The sequence below is a fragment of the Meriones unguiculatus genome, chromosome 8 (genome assembly GCF_030254825.1).
Source record: "Meriones unguiculatus strain TT.TT164.6M chromosome 8, Bangor_MerUng_6.1, whole genome shotgun sequence".
Taxonomy (NCBI): domain Eukaryota; kingdom Metazoa; phylum Chordata; class Mammalia; order Rodentia; family Muridae; genus Meriones; species Meriones unguiculatus.
Genome location: NC_083356.1, coordinates 16,747,511 through 16,768,895, shown reverse-complemented (window position 1 = coordinate 16,768,895; position 21,385 = coordinate 16,747,511). Strand labels below are relative to the sequence as shown.

At 41.8% G+C, this 21,385-nt stretch overlaps 1 protein-coding gene across 1 annotated transcript in view; it reads left to right on the top strand.

The window, feature by feature from the left end:
- Positions 1-21,076, top strand: part of Atxn10 (ataxin 10) — a 134,637-nt gene extending 113,561 nt beyond the window's left edge. The window contains exons 11-12 of the mRNA XM_021630875.2: positions 20,101-20,288; positions 20,781-21,076. Of these exons, the coding sequence (XP_021486550.1) occupies positions 20,101-20,288; positions 20,781-20,783 (191 nt within the window). The 3' untranslated portion in view covers positions 20,784-21,076. The remainder of the gene's footprint in view (positions 1-20,100; positions 20,289-20,780) is intronic.
- Positions 21,077-21,385: the final 309 nt, after the last annotated feature.

Sequence of the window (21,385 nt, the reverse complement as noted above, 5' to 3'; positions counted from 1 at the left end):
GTCATGATGAGGAGGCCAAAGCAGCAGGAGCTTGAAACAGCCATCACATTGCATCCATAGTCAGAAAGCAGAGAGCCATGTGTGTGTCCCTGCTCAGCTTCCTTTCTGAACTTAGTCCCCATCCTTGTCAGGGACTGAAGCCATCTACCCCTATTGACCTAATTAGGGTAGTCTCTTCCTGGCATCCCCAGGGCCAGGATTCTCCCAGGTGATTCTAGATTTTGTCAAGGTGACCGTTAGCCCAACCACTGTAACCATATCTTGGTGGATTTGAAAGCTCAAATAAACATTGAAATGCTTTTTTGTTGTTGTTGTTGTTGTTGTTGTGGTTCTTCGTAAGGAACCCAGCTAGTGACAGTGACCAAGCAGCATCAGAGCAAAGCCATTGAAGGGAGGTCCCACAAAGAGGATTTGTAAGCGCTCTCCACAGACCCCACAGCAGGGAATGAATTATCTCACATCCCTTCTTGCTTCCACATTTCGCTGAACCCAGCCTGGGGACATCTCAAGGCACAGCTAGTGATTAGGAATCTTATTGCTACGGTGTGTGTTTCCTGTTTCTGTAAGAGAGGCACTCTAACAGTTATTTGTTTGCACTCATTATTAAGCACATGGCCAGCACTCATTCTTTTTTCCATTGTTGAGGGACATTAAAAACTAAAATCTTAATAGTACTGTTATCCTTTAAGCCTCTAAGTGGTTTTTCCACAAATCAGTTTTTACTAAAGGTGTGACGTCTCACTGGGTTTATCTCAGCTCTTGCCAGGCAAAGGCAGGTGGATCTTCTCTGTGAGGCTGACCCAGTCTACAGTGTGAGTTCCAGACCAGCCAGTGCCACATAGTGAGACCCTGTCTCAAAAATAATACAAAAAAAAAAAAAAGTGTAAACGCTCTTTCCCATGCCTGCTGTGAAGAGATAATATGTAAATCAAACTTTTCTGGCTACAGGAGGCAGAAGCTTTTCAGGGGAAGGCGATGAGCACTGGTGACCCTCAGTGTCCCCTCAACAAGTTTTCAGGTTACTGCCATGTAGATGGACTGTGAAGACCTGTTTGTGTAGTGTTCCTGTTAGTCTGGCAATGGCATCCAGAATAAGAAGCTGATTGGACATACTGATGTGTGAACTTTTTCAGAAAAGCAGACCAACTTTCCTGTTTCAATTGTTTTAGCAAATGACCAAACTCATTTAAAATGAGTCCATACAGTCAGTGTGGTGTTCCAAGGTTATGTTCATCCTGCCTTTATAACTTTCTGTGTGGAGCCCTTATTTTCTTCTACTGCTAAAGTCACTAGGAGGTTTTCCTAGTGTACAAGCTGGTGTGTATCCCGGCATAGTTTTGAAGAGGTAGTAAGTGTTATGCACTGTGGCACAGTGGGTGCATTCCTGCTTTGCCTGCTAACCCTTTCTCTGGGGAGCAGGAGGGAACCAAGCTTTGCTCTATCTGGTTTCTCCTCACTGAAGGATTCCCTGGGTGATTCTCACTTCTGTCAAATGCCACTCCGTCTGATGTTAGGGAACCTACCCTGTCTATAGATGACTGCTTCTCACCTTCCTTTTACTCCTGCCCCAGAGTGGTGATGATCTGAGGACACAATTCTGTTTGTGAAGGAAGTGTTGTGAGAGTGATGTAGAAGCTCCTTGCTTGAATGTCTTGAATACACCAAATGCAAAGTTCTCTGGTCTTTGATGTGATGTAACCCCTACTCTTAATCCTAGAAATTACATTAAGTCTCAGTTTTAAAGAACAAAATTGGAAGCCCATGCCTAAGTAATTTCACCTTAGTTATCTTCTGGGGCACTGTAAATTTAGAGCCAACAAGAAGCTTTTTTTCAGGCCTGCATGCTGACTCATTGATAAGGATGCTTGCCACCAAGTCCAGTGATATCAGCTTTATGTCTGGACCAACATGGTAGAAGAAATCCAATACCTACAGCTTGTCCTCTGACCTCTGCATACACATAAATCCACAGAAACATAGAACAAATGTTCTGCCTTTTTTTTCTTTTGTTTGTTTGTTTCACATCATCCTGGGGATCAGGAACTTTAATGGAGGGCAGGATGGTCTCAGACTCAAACACAGGTCTGCCTACCTTTACCTCACAAATTCTGGGAGTAAAGGGCCCTATTGCTACACCTGACAATAAATGTTTTGGTTTTGTTTTATTTTTTTAAAAACTTTTTTTGAATTATATTGTCAGTATGCTGACAAAAATATTTTCCATATCTCCCAGTTTCTTGTACAGTACAAAGAGCATGGTATAGAAAAGCAAGTTTTTAAGTCTCATCTTTGTATTTTTGAAGGTTTAGATCCAACTTAACAAAAGTAGCGAAGCTGAAATGCCACATGCAATGGCTGCCTTCAGTAGCTGCCTCTGAAGAGCTGCTCTCTGGTTCCTAGAAGCCTGCTTACACAGTGAATTGTACTCCTTTCCAGAATCACACCATCACAAAGGAGCCCGGTGTGTTTGGGCATGCTGCATCTTTCTACATATGGGCTTCACAAAAGCAGTGTCATCCCATGTAAGCAACCTGGCAGTTCCTCATTCATAGTCACCCCACAGGGTGAAGATTTGCCTTCAGACAAGCTGCAGACTTTAGAGTGAGTGTATGGCTGCTGGTGGAGAGAGTGCAGAGAAGTTCTTGGCACAGGCTCTGACTCACAAGCAGTAGTAATGCTTAGGTATCGGTTTTCCTACAGAGTTACTGTTTGTGTTCGTTTTTTGCATTAGCTTCCTGTATTTCAAACAAAGGTGACTGGATATGATTAGGAAATTAATAACATTAAAATTGCTATTCTCAAATACCATTGCCATGAGTAATATATATTTAATAAGTCACTTCAGAGATTGGGTAGCTGATTGCCACAGAGAAACAAGTTCTAGGTAACCCTGAGTAATTGCTAGGATTTTTGTCTAAACTGACTTTAGCAGAAACAGAGGGCTCTGAACAAAACATTGACGAACCACAGCCATTCAAAACTGTTAAATAGTAACTCACTGCAATTCTATTTTTAAGGTCATCATTCTTAACAGGAAGTGTTACATTCTTTGTACAGTTGTTTTTGTAGGAACAATGCATTAAAAGAGAAAAATCTATTTTGCTTGATTTGTAAAGGGTTTTCCATTCTTCTAGATTTAATGAACAGGCATTCATTAATTCCTTGTGACCAAATTACAGAAACCAAGCCCTTAGACCACTGAATTGCAGAAGAAAGGTAGGCAGAAAACAAAGGGTGTAGGAGATAGAATAAGCTGAACAACAGATGTTAAGAGTGTAGCCAGGAGAGGAGAGGGACTGAGAGAATAATGAAATAATGGCTAAAAACTTCCCGTGTTTGATGAGAAAGACATGAACAGCTAAGAAGCTCAGTGACCTTCTCAGGATAAAGTGCTTGCAGTTCAAGCATCAAAGCTTGAGCTTGGATCCCTAGTACCGATGTAAAAAGCCAGTTGCTATAATTGTTTTACTGGGAGACAGAGACCAGAGGATTCCTCAGGCTTGCTAGCCAGCCATTGTAGCTGAATCTGCAAACTCTAGGTTTAGTATGGTGGAGTGCACTAGCAGAAGGCTCCCAGTGTTGACTCTGGCTTCCATGAGTATATACATATGTATAAACATAGACCCCACCCAGGCACACACAGACAGTTTTCTGTAGATTCATACTTAGATGCATTATAATCATGCTTTTGAAAGGCAAGGGATAATTTTAGAAGTAGCAGGAGATGAATGACTTGTCACCTATGAAAGCAATCAATAAAGATTATTTGAAATTTATCACTAAAAACCTTCAAAGTAGGTCTTGAGGTGATGTGGGAGAGGGTGGGTATTAAAAACCCTACCATCCAGAGTACCATGTCTGTTTTCAAAGCATGAGAAATAGGAGAAATTAAAATATTCCAAGAGAAATGGGCTAAAGGAGTTTTTTCTCATTGCTTGACCTTGTTCAAGGGAGACCTGTAGTATGAAATTCGAGGCCACTGCATAGGACCTGGGAATCTAATTTTCTGATTTGCTTCCTATTGGTTGGTAAAACTTGTGACCAGCCAGGCAGTGTTGTGCACTAGGAAGGCAGAGGCAGGCGGGTCTCTGAGTTCTGAGTTTGAGGCCAGCCTGGTCTACAGAGTGAGTTCCAGGACTGCTAAGGCTACACAGAGAAACCCTGTTTCAAAAAAAAAAAAAAACCAAACCAAAACAAAAAAGAACTTGTGACCAAAAGCAGCATTGGAAGGAAAGAGTTTATTTTGTTTATGCTTCCAGCTAGCTTGTTCACCATTGCTTGCCCAACTTGGAATGCCTGCCTAGGAATGGCACTTCCCTTAGTGGCCTGGACCCTCCCATACCATTCACAAACAGTGGCACAGACTTGCTTACAGGCCAGTCTTATGAAGGCATTTTCTCAGTTCAAATTCCCTTTTCCCACATGGACCTATTTTGTATTGAGTTGATAACACATAAACAAACAAACATAGATAGGTAGGTAGGTAGGTAGGTAGGTAGGTAGCACATCTATGAAGAAATTAATTGATAAAGGTAAATCTTTGAAATTCCAAAGCTAGCATGTGACAGTGGTTTATAGAGCCACGTTTTGTTTTCTATATAATTTCAGACACTAATACATTTGAAAGAATTACTAGTGTATGGAGGGCCATGCAATGTGGAAGGATATTTTTTAATATTCACCAAGTACTAGTAAAAATGAATCACTTGTGTTTGTAAAGAAGCAGCTTTTTAAAAGTATATCACCTAAGTTAAATTGTGATAAAACAGTGCTTTTACCTTAGAATCGTATCCACAAATCTAAAAAGGCTATGAAATATAAGACACAAAGGAAATAAACAGAAATTCAAATTTTTTACCATAAGAAGTTAACTACATATAAAAGAAATAATGGCTAAGAAAATCGTAAACCTTACAGTAACCTATAAAATGACATATATGAATCTTTTCTATTCAAAGTTATTTAAATATCAATAGATTTTGTTGTTAAAAGAATATTTAACACAATAGGTGAAATGTGATCCAGTCATGCTGTCTATAAGAGACTGTTTAGATTCAGGGGCAGACTGGTCGGTGGTGGCACATGCCTTTAATCCCAGCCCTCGGGAGGCAGAGGCAGGTAGATCTCTGAGTTGGAAGCTAGCCTGGTCTACAGAGTGAGTTCCAGGACAGACAAGACTACACAGAGAAACCCTGTCTTGAAAAAAAAAAAAAAAAAACGAAGAAGGAGGAAGAGGAGGAAGAAGGTAGATTCAGAGACAGAAAAGCTTAAATGTATAGAAAAAAATGAGTAAGCAAATGATTAATGAGAACTGTGGTGGCTTCCATCACATAAAATGTACTCTAAAGCCGAAGGGATTACAAAAGACAATGAAAGGAATAAATGCTCATGAGGAGGAGAGATGGTGCCATAGGTAAAGCCACTTGCCACCAAACCTGAAGACCTGAGTTCATTCCCTGAAACTCATTTAGTACATGGAGAGACTCAACTTGAGCAAATTGTCCTCTGACCTCCACACATGTATATTGTGGCACGCATGCACCCACACACATGCTAAAATAAATATAAAGGTTTTAAAATTAAGAATATTCAAAGAAATACAAGATTTATATACCAAAAGTACATTAAAGTATATGAATAAAAAACAGGTGTTTTTTTTTTCTTAATGGCTGTCTATTTCAGTACCCAACTCTGAATAATAGGTAGAACAGTCTGTCAGAAAAGGAGGAAGAACAGAGAATGTAAATGGCAAGCTACACTAACTATATCTACAGTGTTTACAGAATGCCATGCATACTTTATTTTCCCCAAATTCTTCCTGGAGCATTTTTCATAATAGATCTTATATCATAACACAAATTAACTCTCCGTCAATTTTAAAAGATGATTAACTAGACAGCTTTCATAACTGGATGAAGTTGGGTGACAAAACCCAAAAGTTGGTTCTTTAAAAGTTGGGCAGTCTGCATCTACATGGGCTATGAAAAGAAAAAAACTCAAATTACTAAAATCAGAAATGAAATGAGGACAGTACTACTGATTCTCTGGAAATAAGAGTTATAAAGGTGCTGTGATAATTAATAGAGATTTGAAACTGTACATAAATTGCTAAGAAATAGAGGCTCCGAGTATACGTGTATCTGGTAAGGAGCTTGTAAAGCCTGGACTTGACACCTTCCCTGGTGAGTTCTACATTCACAGAACTAACACTGGCCATTCTCAAACTTTTCCAAAACAGGAAAAGCATTGCCTTATAAAGTAGTCCAGGGAGACACTACAAGGAAACTACAAACCAGTATTTCTTATGAATATTGGCATGGAAATCTTCAAGAAAATACTAGCAAACTAAATTCAACTGCATATTAAAAAAAAAAAAAAAAAGGATTATACATAGCAATCCAGCAGGATTTGTTCCTGGAATGCAGGGATAGCTCAACCTAAATTGGTCGTTTTGGAAAACCACATTAACAGAACAAGTGAAAAGATTGTATGGCCAATTCTACTGACGCAGAGAAGGCATTGAACAAAATTCAGCACCTTTCATGTTAAAAATGGTCAGCAAGCTAGAAATAAATGCATTGTAGCTATCCCAAAGCTGTGTAAAAAGTCCACAGCAGGCATGCCATTCAATAGCAGAAGCCTGAACACCTTTCCTCTAAGAGGAAAAGCAAAGCAAGGATGGCTGGCCTCCCCATTCTCATTGGATGTAGCTGTGGAGGTCCTAACTGAAGCTACTAGGCAGGAAAAAGTGAAGGGTATACAAGTTTGAAAGGAAGAAATGAAACTGTCTGTTCAGGTGATTAGCTGCACATATAGAAAACTCCTAGGGTTCTAGACAATACTATTATAACTAATAAATGAATTCTATAAAATAGTAAGATATGGAATCAATGTGTTAAAAATAATCACATTTCTGTATACTAATGAACCATGAAAAAGAAACTAGTCCATCTACAGTAGCATTGTAAAATACTGAGGAATTAATTTAACTAAGTAGGTAGAAGGCTTATACAATAAAGATATTTGTGAAAGGGAAGTAACATGTAAGGAAATGGAAATACACCTATGTTTATGAGTTAAAGATCTTACTATTTCTGTCAGTGACTCCCAAATATTAGTACATCTTCAGATTTAGTATAGCTCAGTGGGAACACCAGGAACATCAAAAACACTAAGCTGGGGTTCTCATGCTTCCTAGTTCTACAGCTTAATCTAAGTTATTAAAATTGGCATAAAGAGAGACATGTGAACTAATACAGTAGAATGCAGGCCCAAAGATAAACCCTCATATATGTGGTCACATAATTTTTTAACAAGGCTGCCAAGACTGTTCCATTGGGAATTTTCAGTCTATTCAACAAATAGTGCAAATAAAACTTAACACTGACTGATGACAGAAATGAAGAAGCTGGGCAGCTGGGATCACTTGAACCCAGGACTTGGAGTTTATCCTGGACAGCATCATGAGACCCCTTGCAAGAAAAAGGAGTTAAAGAAATAGTGTATGGAGGGACCCTTTTCAGTACTATGTACAACAAAATATCAAAGGCCTAACAGTCTTACTAAAACTGTAAAACACAGGGAGACAGTGTCATATCTTTAGATTTTGGAATATTTTTTTTTTATTTTGATACCAAAGGCAAAGTCAACATCCTGATAGGGCTGCATGACATCTTTTAAAAATTGGGCATTAGAAGATACCACCAACCATAAAAGGATAATTATGGATGGGAGAAAATACTTGGGGAATCATCTGTTTGGTAAGGGACTGACAACCAACCTACATAAGCCAATTACAGAATGAACAAAGGATTTGAAAAATAAAGGATTAGACTGTATAAGCACCAGTAAGTACAGAAAAATCACAGGCCATTAGGCAAATATAAAGCAAAACTGTAATGAAATACCAGTTCACACTCTACAGTAGATGACTGTCAAAAATACAGAAAGTTAACCAATTCAATAAAGTTGGGGAAAATTGAAACCTTGTGGAATGTTGGTGGGAATAATCATACACTATCAAAAACATTTGTTAGAAATGCTGCTGTCCCTCAAAAAGCTAAGAACAAGATTATTAAACAATTCAGCTATTCTGCTTTTGGGTGTACTTCGTTCAGAACTGAAAGCAGAACCTCGGAGATATTTTTACACCCTTATTCATAGTAGCATCATTTTTGGTAACTAAAGTCTGGATGCAGCCTAGGTGTCCATCCAGGTAATGAATAGGAAAGCAAAATATGGTCTTTGTGTCATAGAATATTACTTGGCCAGAAAAAGAAAGCAGCTGTGTATCACATGCTATGACATAAATGAACCTTGAGGCCATAAAATAAGTCAGTCACAAAATAACATTTATTGTCTCTGCCTCCTTGTAGGAGGTACTTAGAATAGTTTTAATCATGGAACTAGAAAGTGGAAGCCAGGAGGCTGGAGGTGGCTCCATGTTTGAGAGCACTGGATGCTCTTTCAGAGGCCCTGAGTTCAATTTTTTTTTTCTTGGAAAAAAAGAACATTATTCTAAACCTTAATGGGTTTAGAGTTTCAGTTGAACAGCATCATAGGTTATGGAGAAGATGGGAAAGATGGTCCCATGGGCAAAGTGCCTGCTGCACAAGCAAGAAGAGTTGGCCAGCCAACCTAGCAGAAATGACACGCTTCAGATTCAGAGAGAGAGAGGGCCTATCTCAAAAAAATAATTAGAAGCCAGTAAGTATCCAGCACCATCTCCTGACCCCCACGTGTGCACCTCATACACCACACATGCTGAGAGAGTTGTAGAGATGGGTGTAACAGCCATGTCTGATACCACCAAGCTATACACTAAGAAGTGGTAAAGATGGTGAGTTGTGTTTCATTGTAGTAAGAACTTAGAAGAACAGAATGCAGCAGACTTACCTTGGACTGAGTCCCTCATCAGGACCCACATTGCTTCCTGATCTTTTGGATCCAAAGGTCAAAACATCTACTTAACAATTTTTATACATCGGCATTGTGATTTTATTTCATCTTTATTACCATCCATAAAATATTACCTTTATTTTTTGAAAAAGAGAAAATTGTGGGAAATGGTTTTATGAGTGGTCAAAGCTGTTAGATGTTTAGTAACATGATGGCAGTCCACTTCAGACTTTATGTCCATGAACCTGATACCATCACCTTACCTACTACAAGAAAACCTGTGATCCTTGTTTTATGAATGAGGGAACTGAGACAAAAGAGGTATGGCAATGTGCATACCTCTTTTGTCTCCATTTGCATTTGAAATGATTGCTACTACAAGCCATATACTAGAGTTAGATCTGGGACGCATGATCCAGGCAAAGCATATAACGTCTTCATGTTACTTTTAAAAAAAATTTTAATTTTATTTATATATTTATTTATTACAATTTATTCACTTTGTATCTCTTCTGCAGCCCCCTTCCTCTTCTACCCCTATGTCCTTTCCCTAGTCCCCTGATAGGGGAGGACCTCCTCCCCTTCTATCTGACCCAAGCTTATCAGGTCTTATCAAGGCTGGCTGCATCATCTTCCTATGTGGCCTGGCAAGGCTGCACCCCCCAGGAGGAGGTGATCAAAGAGCCAGCCACTGAGTTCATGTCAGAGACAGCCTCTGTACCCCTTACTAGGGAACCCACTTGGAAACTGAGCAGCCAATGGGCTTCCTTTAAACAGGGGGTCTAAGTCCTGTCTATGCATGGTCCTTAGTTGGAGTATTCATCTCTGCAGGATCCCCTGAGCCCAGGTATTTTGGCTCTGTTGTTCTCCTTGTGGAGATCCTGACTCCTCCAGGTCTTTCTATCTCCCTCTTCTTCCACAAGGATTCAGGCACCCTGCTCAAAGTTTAGCCACGAGTGTCACTATCTCCTTCGATACCCTGGTGGGTAGAGTCTTTCAGGGGTCCTCTGTGGAGGGCTCCTGTCGTGTTCCCTGTCCTCTCCTACTTCCGTTGTCTATCCTGTTTGCCCTTCTCAATGAGGATTAAACATCTTCCCTAGGGTCCTCCTTGTTGTTTAGCTTCTTTAGGGCTATAGATTTTGTATGTCTATCCTATATTAAATGGCTAACATCCACTTATAAGTGAGTATATATCATTTGTGTCTTTCTGCTTCTGGATTACCTCACTTGGAATGTGATTAAGTGGAGGAATATTCTAATATGTGATGAACAGTCAGAGTTTTTCTTGGGATCTCCGTTCATTGCTCTAATTTTAGTATAAATACCAAGTCATATTGTCTCTATAAGATAGGAAGACATTCAAGTGTTAATTTTTAGAAAGGAATACAACAGGGACACAGTGGTTGCCTAGCATGCACCAAGGCCCTAGGACTGCAGACAGACAAAACCAACCATAACAGCATTATTACACTTCTCTAATTAATTTCTCCCACAAAAGCAAAATACCTAGGACTAAAAGAAGTATCAAAGAACTTTAGAAATTTAATATCAGCACTGCAATTTACCTAACTTTAAAATAGTCTAAGGTGTTTATTGGCTCTTGTTTTCATATCACAAGTTTCTGTTGTAGGCTGCCCTTAGGTGGTTAAAAAGATGCAGATGGCGCATTCCTGATAAGAAGGCAGGCTTATAGGTTTCCATGCAGAGAGAAAGAATCAGAGCAGCTCTCCAGCCACCTCCTCTTAATTGTGTATTTACACACCTCTCTGTCTGATCCTACTTATGTCTTCAGGCCCTCTCTGCTTCTGCCTGCTGACTTCCTGGAGGCTTTTGAGAGGGGAAGGGCCAAAAGCATCATATCAGCATGGCCATGTGACCTGTGACCAACCCCCCTTCCCTCAGGGGACTAGTAATATCACCTTGGTGGGCCAAATGCCCAGGCCCCCAGCATTCACAGGATGGGACTTTCCTGGCTCATTGCTGCCTGCTGTATCTTGTCTTCTCTCAAATCCACCAGAAGCTCTTTGCTATTTGTGTTCTTCATTTAATCCTTCCTAGCTAAGAACTGTTTTTGACCCTTGGCTATACTTTATTGGTTCTGAAATGTCATTAGTGCTAGCCCAACACTAATCTCCTATAATTTAGATGGGATTACTTTTTCTGCTCCACTTTTTCATTTCGTCTTGAACATTAGTTTATTAGCTAGTTCTGAAAGTATTTTACAGAGATGCTTCAGAGTTGGTCTGAATGTTATCTGCAGGTTGGTGTTGTCCTGTGAAAGAAAGCTGTTTTAAGCCTCAAATTTGATCAGTCTTCCCTTCCTTAAGATCTAGGCAGAGCATGAAACTCCTAGTTCCAGGAGGAGATTCCTGCTTCTGGGGATTCGGTCCCCATGGGCATGTTTAGAAGCTTTCTGTCCTTGAGATGGGAGGTGAGTGCTGGAGCCACAATGCCTGTGTCTGTGCGTGCCCTGGCTTCACCACTCTTTAATGCAGGCCACGGAAACTCAATCTCTTCAGTAGGATGAGGGCAACCATAGGGTTAGTAAGTGCTTAAAACAGCTACTGTCTCATACTACATTGGCAGTCTGCTGTTGTTTTTATTATTACCTTCTTGTTTTATGTAAGTACACTGACCATTCTCTTCTCAGCCTTGGCAAGTGGGAGAGACACTGAAGAGAATTCCTCTTACAAAGCTCTGCCTGCACTGAGAGAGGTAGTATTCTCTGAATGGATTCAGATGAAGTGACTTTTCTGATGTCTCATGTATTCCAGAGTTCTGTGTATTTTATAAACGTCTCTTCACCCAGCAGGAGGGGCCTTGCTGTTTTTCTGCTGTGTCCTGAGTTCCTCTTTCAGGCAGTAAAGCTCAGCCATGACACTGTTAGTGGAGACCTGGGTATGACTGGAGTCCTGGGCATTGTTTGCTTTAGAAGCCTGATATTCTTCCCAGCTGTTCCCCCGACAAGCGTGAAAGTGGCTGTGCTTGTGTTGTACATGTGCGTGTGTACCTCAGCATCTCACAGCCCAGATCTGACAGGCCCTGAACAAGCTAACTCTGCTTAATAGCTAGATCACTTAAGCTGTGCTCACCAAGGCCACAGTTCAGTGCAGCTGGTAAGCAGCATACACTTTCCAAGTGAGCACAGGAAGGACAGCACCTAGTAGGCTGTAGACACTGCTCGTGTGCCCTATGTTCAGTGCATGTGCTGCATGCAGCAGCCCCTTTAGTCTCAGAAGTGATGTCACAGTGCTGCCCAAATACAAATGGAACCACTTGTGGCCCTGAAGCCCTTTGGTGTGGTCTGGGTTAAAAGTGGTATTGGTTGTTTCTGATCCTGAAACCTGTAGTGTGATAGGGATGCCAGACTGTGCCTGCTTTGTACCACGCTTGGCTTTGAAGTGGGTAGTAAAAAGGATTCCAGAATATGTAATGTACAAAATTGGTTTCAGTGCTCTAAGATCCTTCACCACCAAAACCCCGTGAAGACAAGGTACCTGAGAGCACAGCCCTTGCTTGCCACAGAAGCATTTGGAGTGGGCAGTGCATGTGATGACTGCCTGGCAAGGGGAATGTCGTCTTCCCATGACTTCACTGCCAGCTGGACGGGCCTACAGTATGTTTTCTTTCTCATCTTGGATGCTGGATGGTAATGCATCTGGGATTGAAGGAGAGAGCACGGAACCCAGCCAGGGTCCAGACGGAGAGCGGTATGTGGCATGGTTCCCCACCCTGCCCACAGATGCTATCGGGAAGTTGGAGCTTTCATAAGGTGGAGAGATGTGTGGGCTTCAAGGAGGAGCCCTTGAAACAGTATCTCACCTCAAATTTAAAGGTCACTCTAGGAAAAGCAAGTTATATGTTGTAAAGACAGTGAATGTCTTTTTTTTTTTTTTTTTCATAAGTGCCAGTGTGGACTATGCACAGAGGAATGAGTCTCCAGTGACAGTGCTCTTCAGGCAGTTCAAAGCTCTGAAGTATCACACCATCTCTGAAATTTCTTTCTGTCTCACTTGTGGCTGGAGAGGACAGGAAAAGTGTTTAGCCTCTAAAGAGTGATGGTTCTGAGGTGCCTTCCCTCTGTATAGGCAGAAGCTATTTGGAGCAAGTATTAAGAACACATATTCCATATTCTTCATACTGTGACTTATGATTCACAAATGTGGCAGTTTTTTCTTTCCCACCCTCCTCTATTTGTTTTTCCTTTTTACCTCTTTCAGTGTTGGCAGTTAGCCATTCATTACTAAGTGGCCAGGTATGCACACATGACTAGAGCTGTGATTTGTTAGACGCTGTTAAGACAACAGCCTGCAAGCTGTGAAACAGCACATGCAGCACTCACTGAGACACTTGGAGCACAGATGTTCACTTGTATTAAAATACAAAATGCAGAAGAAAATTAGATACCAGATAGTCCAACAATTTAGAGCAGTAAGAAGAGCCAGCGTGGGTGGTTTGCGGTGGTTACTGTAAGCACTGGCTCCAGCACCATGCAAGGAGCTCGGGAGGATCTGCCCCTCTTCAGCCTTTCTCTTTAGTTTCTGAATGAGAATAGTATGTACTGAATGAGTGTTGATAACCACAGATAATGATAAAGTTAAGAGTGATGAAATGGACTTTATAATGACAGCAACAGGAATATCTCTGGATGTCTAAGAATGACTGGCCTGTGCAAAGAAATGTATGGCTTCATGAAAGAGTAGACACCTTTACCCACCGATCACCACCATCCTTTCTGCCCCCTCGTCTCCATGATCCCCCCTTCCAGCCTCTGTTATGACCATGATTCTACCAGTCCTTCTTCCCTGCAGAGCATGAGCCATGAAGCTGGACTTCCCAAGTAGCATTGCTTTACCTTCCTTTCCATGAGCTAATCCTGCCTCTGAGAGGAAGCTGCCCAGCTTCTACCAAGAGGGGCAGAGGGAGCCGAGCACACTGTGTTCCTGCTCTCTCCCCCCATGTTTTGCCTACTTTATATGATGGAAATAAGCACACTTGGTTTTTCATAATGTAAAGCATTTCCAGAACAGTTTGATAGCAGGACTGCTTGCTGTGGTCCAACACTTGAGTTTTGCATAGTTTGAAAAGGTTGTTAGTTGTGATTTAGGTATTTATCATTCACTCTAATCCTCAGAAAACCCTTTCTTGGCATGTTTTGTAAAGGTCCTTGAAGGAGACTCGTCTGTCATTGACTCTGTTCTCACAGTGCAGTTTATTGGGGGAGCTCCATGTCTGATGTCTGCCCTATAGCAATAGTTCCTGCAAAGCTGTATGCATGTAAATCCCATTCCTTCACTGGCTCACTGTCTAAAATAACTTACAACATACTATGTAGGTAAAGATTAACTAGTGTGTGATGTACATATACAGATATTATATGAAGTGTACATAAATCCTAATATTCAAGTATGACATTTAAATTCTTTTTAATTTTTTTTATTTATTACAATTTATTCACCCTATATCCCAGCTATAGCCCCTTCCCTCATTCCTTCCCAATCCTGCCTTCCTTCCCTTTTCTCCTCCAATGCCCTTTCCCCAGTCCACTGATAGGGGAGGTCCTCCTCCCCTTTCATCTGACCCTAGCCTATCAGGTTTCATCAGGACTGACTGTCTGCATTGTCCTCCTCTGTGGCCTGGTAAGGTTGCCCCCTGGGGGGTGGGGGGAGTGGTGATCAAAGAGCCAGCCACTGAGTTCATGACATTTAAATTCTTATCAATGAGGCGTAAGTTTTCCAAACCCATACTTTTAATAGTTACTTGTTTATTGGTTCCTTATATAACCAAAGACACAGGTCAACTTCTGAGGGGCAGCATGGTAAATGCCTGTGCATCTTTGGCCTACTGTCATTACAACTACTTAGCTCTCAGAGCAGCCACAGGTCACTCACATGTGATTGGTTCTGGCCATATGGAAATTAGAACTGAACTAGTAGACACTGAAATTGATTCCTTAACATGTATGAAATCCATAAGACTTTATTGTTTCTTGTTAGGTATTTTTGCCAGCCCTCATTCTTTTCAGGCTCCTAGATAGTTCAGGCCTTGGCGAGTCATCCTTAGACTTGAAGTGTGCTGCGTTTGATTCCTAAAAACATTCTGCCTTTAACTAGAAAAAGTATCTTATCAGGTAGTGTTTTAATTCAATTGATTGTACTTAAGTTGACTTGTACATAAATCTGCTGAGTAGTACTAAGCTATTTTTGAAGTTTTTTTATGCAGTTTTGTACCCTACCAATACTGAGCCTCCTAACTAACCTGTTCACAGCTTCAGGCTTAGTGTGGGCCCATAGCCGGCCCAGGTGTTCCTGGTACTGTAGTAGCATTCCTGCTGGCTTCCACTGTGGTCTCTGTGGCCTGGGTCACAACACCAGAGTGTTCTGTAAAAAAGCTCCAGTGCTGATTGCGGGCCCTTTCATGGCAGTTTTGGGACAAACAGGCTCATGCCTTCTATTTGTAGTAGCTATGGAAACGGTAGAAGCGCTCTCTCTTCGGAGCTAAGCATACAATAAAGGACTTCAAGTGTTGGTAGGATTAGAGACTTTAGAAGATGTTGAATTTTCTCCCCCATTCTTTTCTTGTTCCCTGTCCCTTTACAGCGGGAACAAGAGGGCAATGTGAATATTAACTGGGACTTGTTTTAATCTCCCTTGTGACACTTAAAGACTGTCTAGGTCTACACCATCTACTCAGGCTCCAGCCTTTCACTGCTCGCTAACAAGGAGACTGCATATTCATGACCCATGGCTACAGATCAGACAGCTCTCAAGATTGTGTTTTACAGTGTTTCTCTTTCCTGGTTCAATCTCCTGAAAGGGTACTTTACTTTCATTTTGTCATCTGTGAGTACTGAGTTACGGTCAGATAGGAATAAGAAGTTTGGGTGCCATTGAACAGTAGGGTGACTAATTAACAGTAGTGCACCTTTAATTTCAAGATGTTGGGAGAAATGATGTTGATTCTTTTCACTATAAAGAAATGGTGGTGTTGGTGCTAACAACATTGCTTAGTAAGTAAAGGTGCTTGCAAGCATGGCAACCCGAGTTTGATCCCAGAAACCACACGGAGGAAACCAAGTCCACAGAGCATGGACACCCTGGCAGTACTAACTGCCACTGTGGTCTCTGTGGCCGGGCTCTCAACACCTGAAAAAAAAAAAAAAAAAAAAAAGACCCAGTTCTGACTTCCACGTGTGCAACCCCTCCCCCACATATTTCATGCATGTGTACCCATGCACACACACAAATAAAAAGGGGGAAAGAGAGCCAACAGGGTGGCTCATTGAAAGGAAAGGCACTTGTTCTGCAAGCCTGTCAACCTTAGTTCAAGCCCCAGAACCTATGTAAAGGTGTATGGAGAGAACTGACTCCATAGAGTCGTCCTGTCCCCTACACGCATCGCATGCACATCCCATATGCTCTGCATAAGCACTCTAATAATAGGTAAACTTAACAATAAAAGAAAAAATAGTGGATGAGATAGGTATGTTTGCCCTGATCTGAACACGGCAGTGTATGAGAAGTTCTTGTGTAATCTGAAGCCCTGGACAGCAGTGCCCAGGTGTTCTCATTTGAACAGAAACAGTGCAGGGACCCTTAGGCAGTGTGTGTTCTGTTGATGGACAGTGCCTCGCTGCTGGTGCTCACTTGGAGGAAGGAGGCTTTCTCCTTGTCCACTGAGAACATGTGCAGGACTCAGCTACATGGACTCCTAGGAAAGCTGATTGAAAAAATGTTAACTACATAGTTAAATGACGTGCTGCTGTTGGTAATCCATCATTTATTTCTGATTCCCAGGTGCCTCAGGTGTTGGTTCCGGTATCTTCTTGTGACTAGAGTTCTCTCCAACCCTTCTACTTTCACTTCCACATCTTGACACTCTCACTGCCAATTTTAGAAAAGACAAGAATGCCTTTGCTGCTTGGCCCTCAAGACTTCTTCTCTTAGGTTGTTGGTTCCATTATGTTTTGTCCTGGAAAAGTATGCCTGAAGGCCCAGCTGTGGCCCTGCATCTTCTGTAGGGTTCTTGTCATACCCATTCATCTACAAAGCTGTCTTTTCTTCTTACAGACAGTAGCCATCACACCAGGTTGTTTTGTTTTGTTTTTTCTACACAAATTAGCTTCCAAACCCTTAGGAGTTAGTTGATGATAAATTACCGTGCTCACAGTGTTCCTAGCCCTGCTCGTGCAAGTTGAATGTGTTTGAAGTCACCTTTCCATGGAATTCTACTGGTGTTTGGTTGTCTTGGCCCTTTTGTTTACACAGTGTATCCTTGCCTGGCTTGTATTTCTGTTGGGTTTGCTATCCTGGAATTTTAGACCTACAAAGCCATGACTCAGGAAACCACTGAGAAGTGGGGAAGAACACTACTGGTGTGGGGGTCATGTCAATGCCATCGTGGCTCTGCCTGCATACCACTAAAGAGGATGCACTTGCCTTTACACATTCAGCTAGTATTTCCCTGAACTGTGCTAGGACGAAGAACGAAGACAGATTAATAAGATACTGATCATGTTTGAGACGCTCACAGTTATTAAGGTAGATAGAAATACATACAACTAATGGGAGCTTGCATAATCTCAACAAATAAGCATTGCTCTATGTCTCTGAGCTGGATGTTGGAGACATAGAAGTGAATTGGGTGTAATCCCTGCCCTTAAAGTGCTCATAGCTAAGTGAACTGCCGTGTGATGAGAACTGTTACTAAGAGTGGGTGCCTGTAGCAGCATTAGTTCCCACTGGTACTGGGTAGTCATGAGGTACCTGAAAGCCTCCCAACAGTATCTGGGACTCAGCTGAGAATGGCTGCTGAAAAGAAAGTTGGGGGGGGGGTACTACCAGGCAGAGAATGGGCATAAGAAGACAGGAAGTATGATGTGGCTGAGGTCTAAGATGCAAGAGGTCCCTGACAAGAGCAGTGCAGGGCCATTGGCTCTCCCCAGATGACTTGATAACTTGAAGTTTGGGTCATGATATTTTCCTCCAAATAATCTGTGTTTACAACTGGTAGTGACTGTGTCAGTGTCATTATTGAGCCACCCAGTCCTTAGAAAAGTCTCAGCAACCTCAAATCTTTTCGAGTTCACTTATCTTTAAGTTAGTATCCAGAAAGTTCCAGAAAGGAGAAAATGTTTGGCCTCTATTGTTTGCAACTACCTGTGAGCCAGCCACACCTCCTGTCTTTCACATTGTCTTTTTGAGTTTATGCCTCAAATGTTTGCTTCTTTAGTCACTTCTCATAATTGCTGCTTCCTGTTTTCTATAAAAAGTGAAAAAATGAGTTTGTATAATGATAGTGTCAACTTAGGTGTAAAAAGAGTCACAGCAAATAATTTGTCCAGAAATTACTTCTTGTGTTGGAAGTGTCTGGCACCTGCAAATGTTATTTTTATATTTTATGTGATGGCAAGTGTGGAGACTCACCAACCATGGAAAGGGGAAAAATGCAAATTGGGGTTTTATTTCAGTGTTTGTCTGGATTCAGCTTTCAGAAAAGAAGCAGAGCCTTTATAGCATGGGCCTTGTCATGACGGATGGCAGACAGATTTTCAGGTGAAAACAGTCTCCACCAAAGTGGAGATAAGTGCAGACTCAACATCCGCCAGCAAGCACCGCTTCTGTCCTGTGCCTTCGGAAACACTCAGCCATTGATACCCTCAAGTGGTTTCAGTGATAAACCTTCAAAGACCAACAGACCATCCATTCATTCATTCAAGGCTGCTAAGTAGGACTCTGCTCTGTGCCAGGCCCTACAGTCCCACAAACATGAGCATAGCCTGTGATGAAGGTCTGAGAGAGGCCAGCCAGAAAAAGGATCATGGTTAGGAAGAGGGCCGGCCTGAGGTGGTGTAGAAGAATTGATAGGGTTATGAACCAGGGTTGGTGCTAGAGACAAGGATGGCACAACCTTTTAAAACCCCACAAATACCCTGCAGTCATTTAGTGCCCTGTTTGTAATGCTTGAGTCCTTTGTAGTGAATGGGTTCAATTTTTTTTTAAAAGTATTACAAGAAGAGCATTGGCTTTATTACTGTAGACAGCTTCTCTTGGATTTCACTTCTGATCAGAAATCTAGGAATGTCTCAGAACCAGTCCTCTTGTCAGAGAAGCCTAGGGCAGGATCAGAAACTTGGTCTCATGCCTTTTAGAGTTACATGCACCCCTGCTCTGCGTTTGGAACTGAGTAAGTGTATCTAATGGCCATCAGGAAAAGGATCCTTCCTTTTTGTGTGTGTGCTGGGGATCAAAACCATGATCCAAATGAATGCTATGTTGTGCAAGCACACTAGACCACTGTCTTACATCCCCAGCACACGCACATTATTCTGGTACTCTACTGATCATGAACAGATAGGCCTAGTTCTCTGAAAATGTATTTACATTACGATAGGCTCCTATGGTTCTCCCCCCCGCTTACCCCCCGGACCAAAGTGGAGACACAAACAAAAAGCCTATCCTCAGTGGTCTTTGTCTTACAGGATGCTATATAGTAGCAATTTTCAGTTTTCCTGAGTGTTACCAGCTCCTGGCACTTAAGTCAGTAATGAATAATGCAGCGATGTGGCCCTGCACTTCTGTCATCTTCATTCTGACATAGGGACACCAAGCAGGGCATTGCCTGGGCATGGGGAGGCAGGGAGGGTCGTGTGCTTTTAGGGCATGAGTGTTTCACACTGGACCTAGCAAATCCTTCACAGCTGAAGCTTTGTCTCTGAAATACTGAATGAGAGAAATTCCATGGTGACTCCTAGGAAACCATTCTTACTGATAACTGCACTTTAAACAGAACTAGTTTCCTGTCTGATTTTTTTTCCCAGCGCCTCTGACTTGTCTCAGAGCTCCCCTTGTCCTTCCCTAATGACTTGACATCGTGTCCAGGAGTGTACACATGTGTACTGCTGTGTTCACAAACCTCAAAATAGTTGCTCTGGGTGTGCGTGCGTGCGTGCGTGCATGCGTGATCAGACATTCAGTGAGCCATTCTTTGGGGCTGGTTGCTGAATCACGTGCTGTACCCACAAGCTCCTGTGCACCTTTACAGCTTTTTAAATGGTTTCCTCTTTGAATGCATATTTATATTCTCTCTAACACTCTAGAAAATCCCATCAGTATTCTTGTGCTCCTGCACTTTTTACCTCTCGGTCATGTGAGTTACAAAAATGAGGAAGTATGTTGTTCAATTCCTTCACTCTGCCTCCAGTTATGATGCAGTGGGTGGTGTATGCTGTACGAAATCTCACTGAAGACAACAGCCAAAACCAAGATTTCATTGCAAAAATGGAGGAGCAGGGATTGGCAGATGTGTCCCTGCTGAAGAAAATGGGTTTTGAAGTTGAAAAGAGCGGGGAGAAACTGATTCTGAAGTCTAAAAAAGACATCCCCCCACCTGTAAGTACCCTCATGTGGACTGTCCTCCAGTCTCTCCCTGAAAGCTGTTCCTGCACCCCTGTGACCTTGGAAGTCAACAGTCTTTAGAGACAACATGGAAGGCAGAATATGCCCCATGATGTGGTTACCAGACAGCACTAAATAGCGCTACAAAAAACTTTTTGATCAGGCTTTATGATGCCATTTGCTTAAAACAACAGCTTTATGCAGAGCATGACGTACAAAACATATACTGAAATTTATACATGATATAAGCAAGTTCCTGACCAGAACTAGGTTCTCTTTTAAGTAGCAGAGTTCACTGAAGGTTTGTGTATGTATGTGTTTTGTTGTTGTTTGTGTGTGCTGTTGCATGTGTCCTTTAAGGAGCTTCCCAGTTCCCCATGACCATGACATAAGCAAAGCTCTGCATTGTCCCTTTGATGCTTTTGTAAATAAATGTGCTGTATCTATGACCCTGTTTCTGTTTTGTTTTTTTTTTTTTCTCTTTAGTGAATGACCTCTCCATGTGAACATGTTCAGATTCTGTCTCATGGATCTCTCATCTCTACAGTATATGGAATCACAAGTACTGGAAATGTAGAGCACAAATGCGGGAACCTCTCCATCCTTTAGAGTTCAGTGTGTGTAAGCTACAAGTGGACATTTTCTTTATTTCTTTGCAGTAAGTGTAATGTCTGCCTCACCTTTGTCCCTCTGGGGAGAATGAGCTTTCCAGTCATATACGTTGTGCTTACTGTTGTAGTAGATAATAAACACTCTTGAGGGCATAGCCCTTACTTGGCAAAGACTGGGACCCTTGATTGGATTCTCTACATCCTTTCAGATGGCAAGTATGCTTCATCCCTTTGATTCTCTGCTTCTCATTGGATTTCTGAACTCTGGCGGGCACTTGAAGTAAGTTTCTCACTGTGATTAATTCTACCAGTCTTTTTTCTCCCCTTCTGCCTTTCCAAAACATTGACATGACTCATTTCCAGTTAATTAATCTGAGAACCCTCCCTCTTCATTTCGCTTACTGTGTTGTCACTGAGCCTTGTCCTTTGGAAGTTAGAAAAGAGTGAGAATGGGTGAAAGAACATGTAGGCACTTAACTG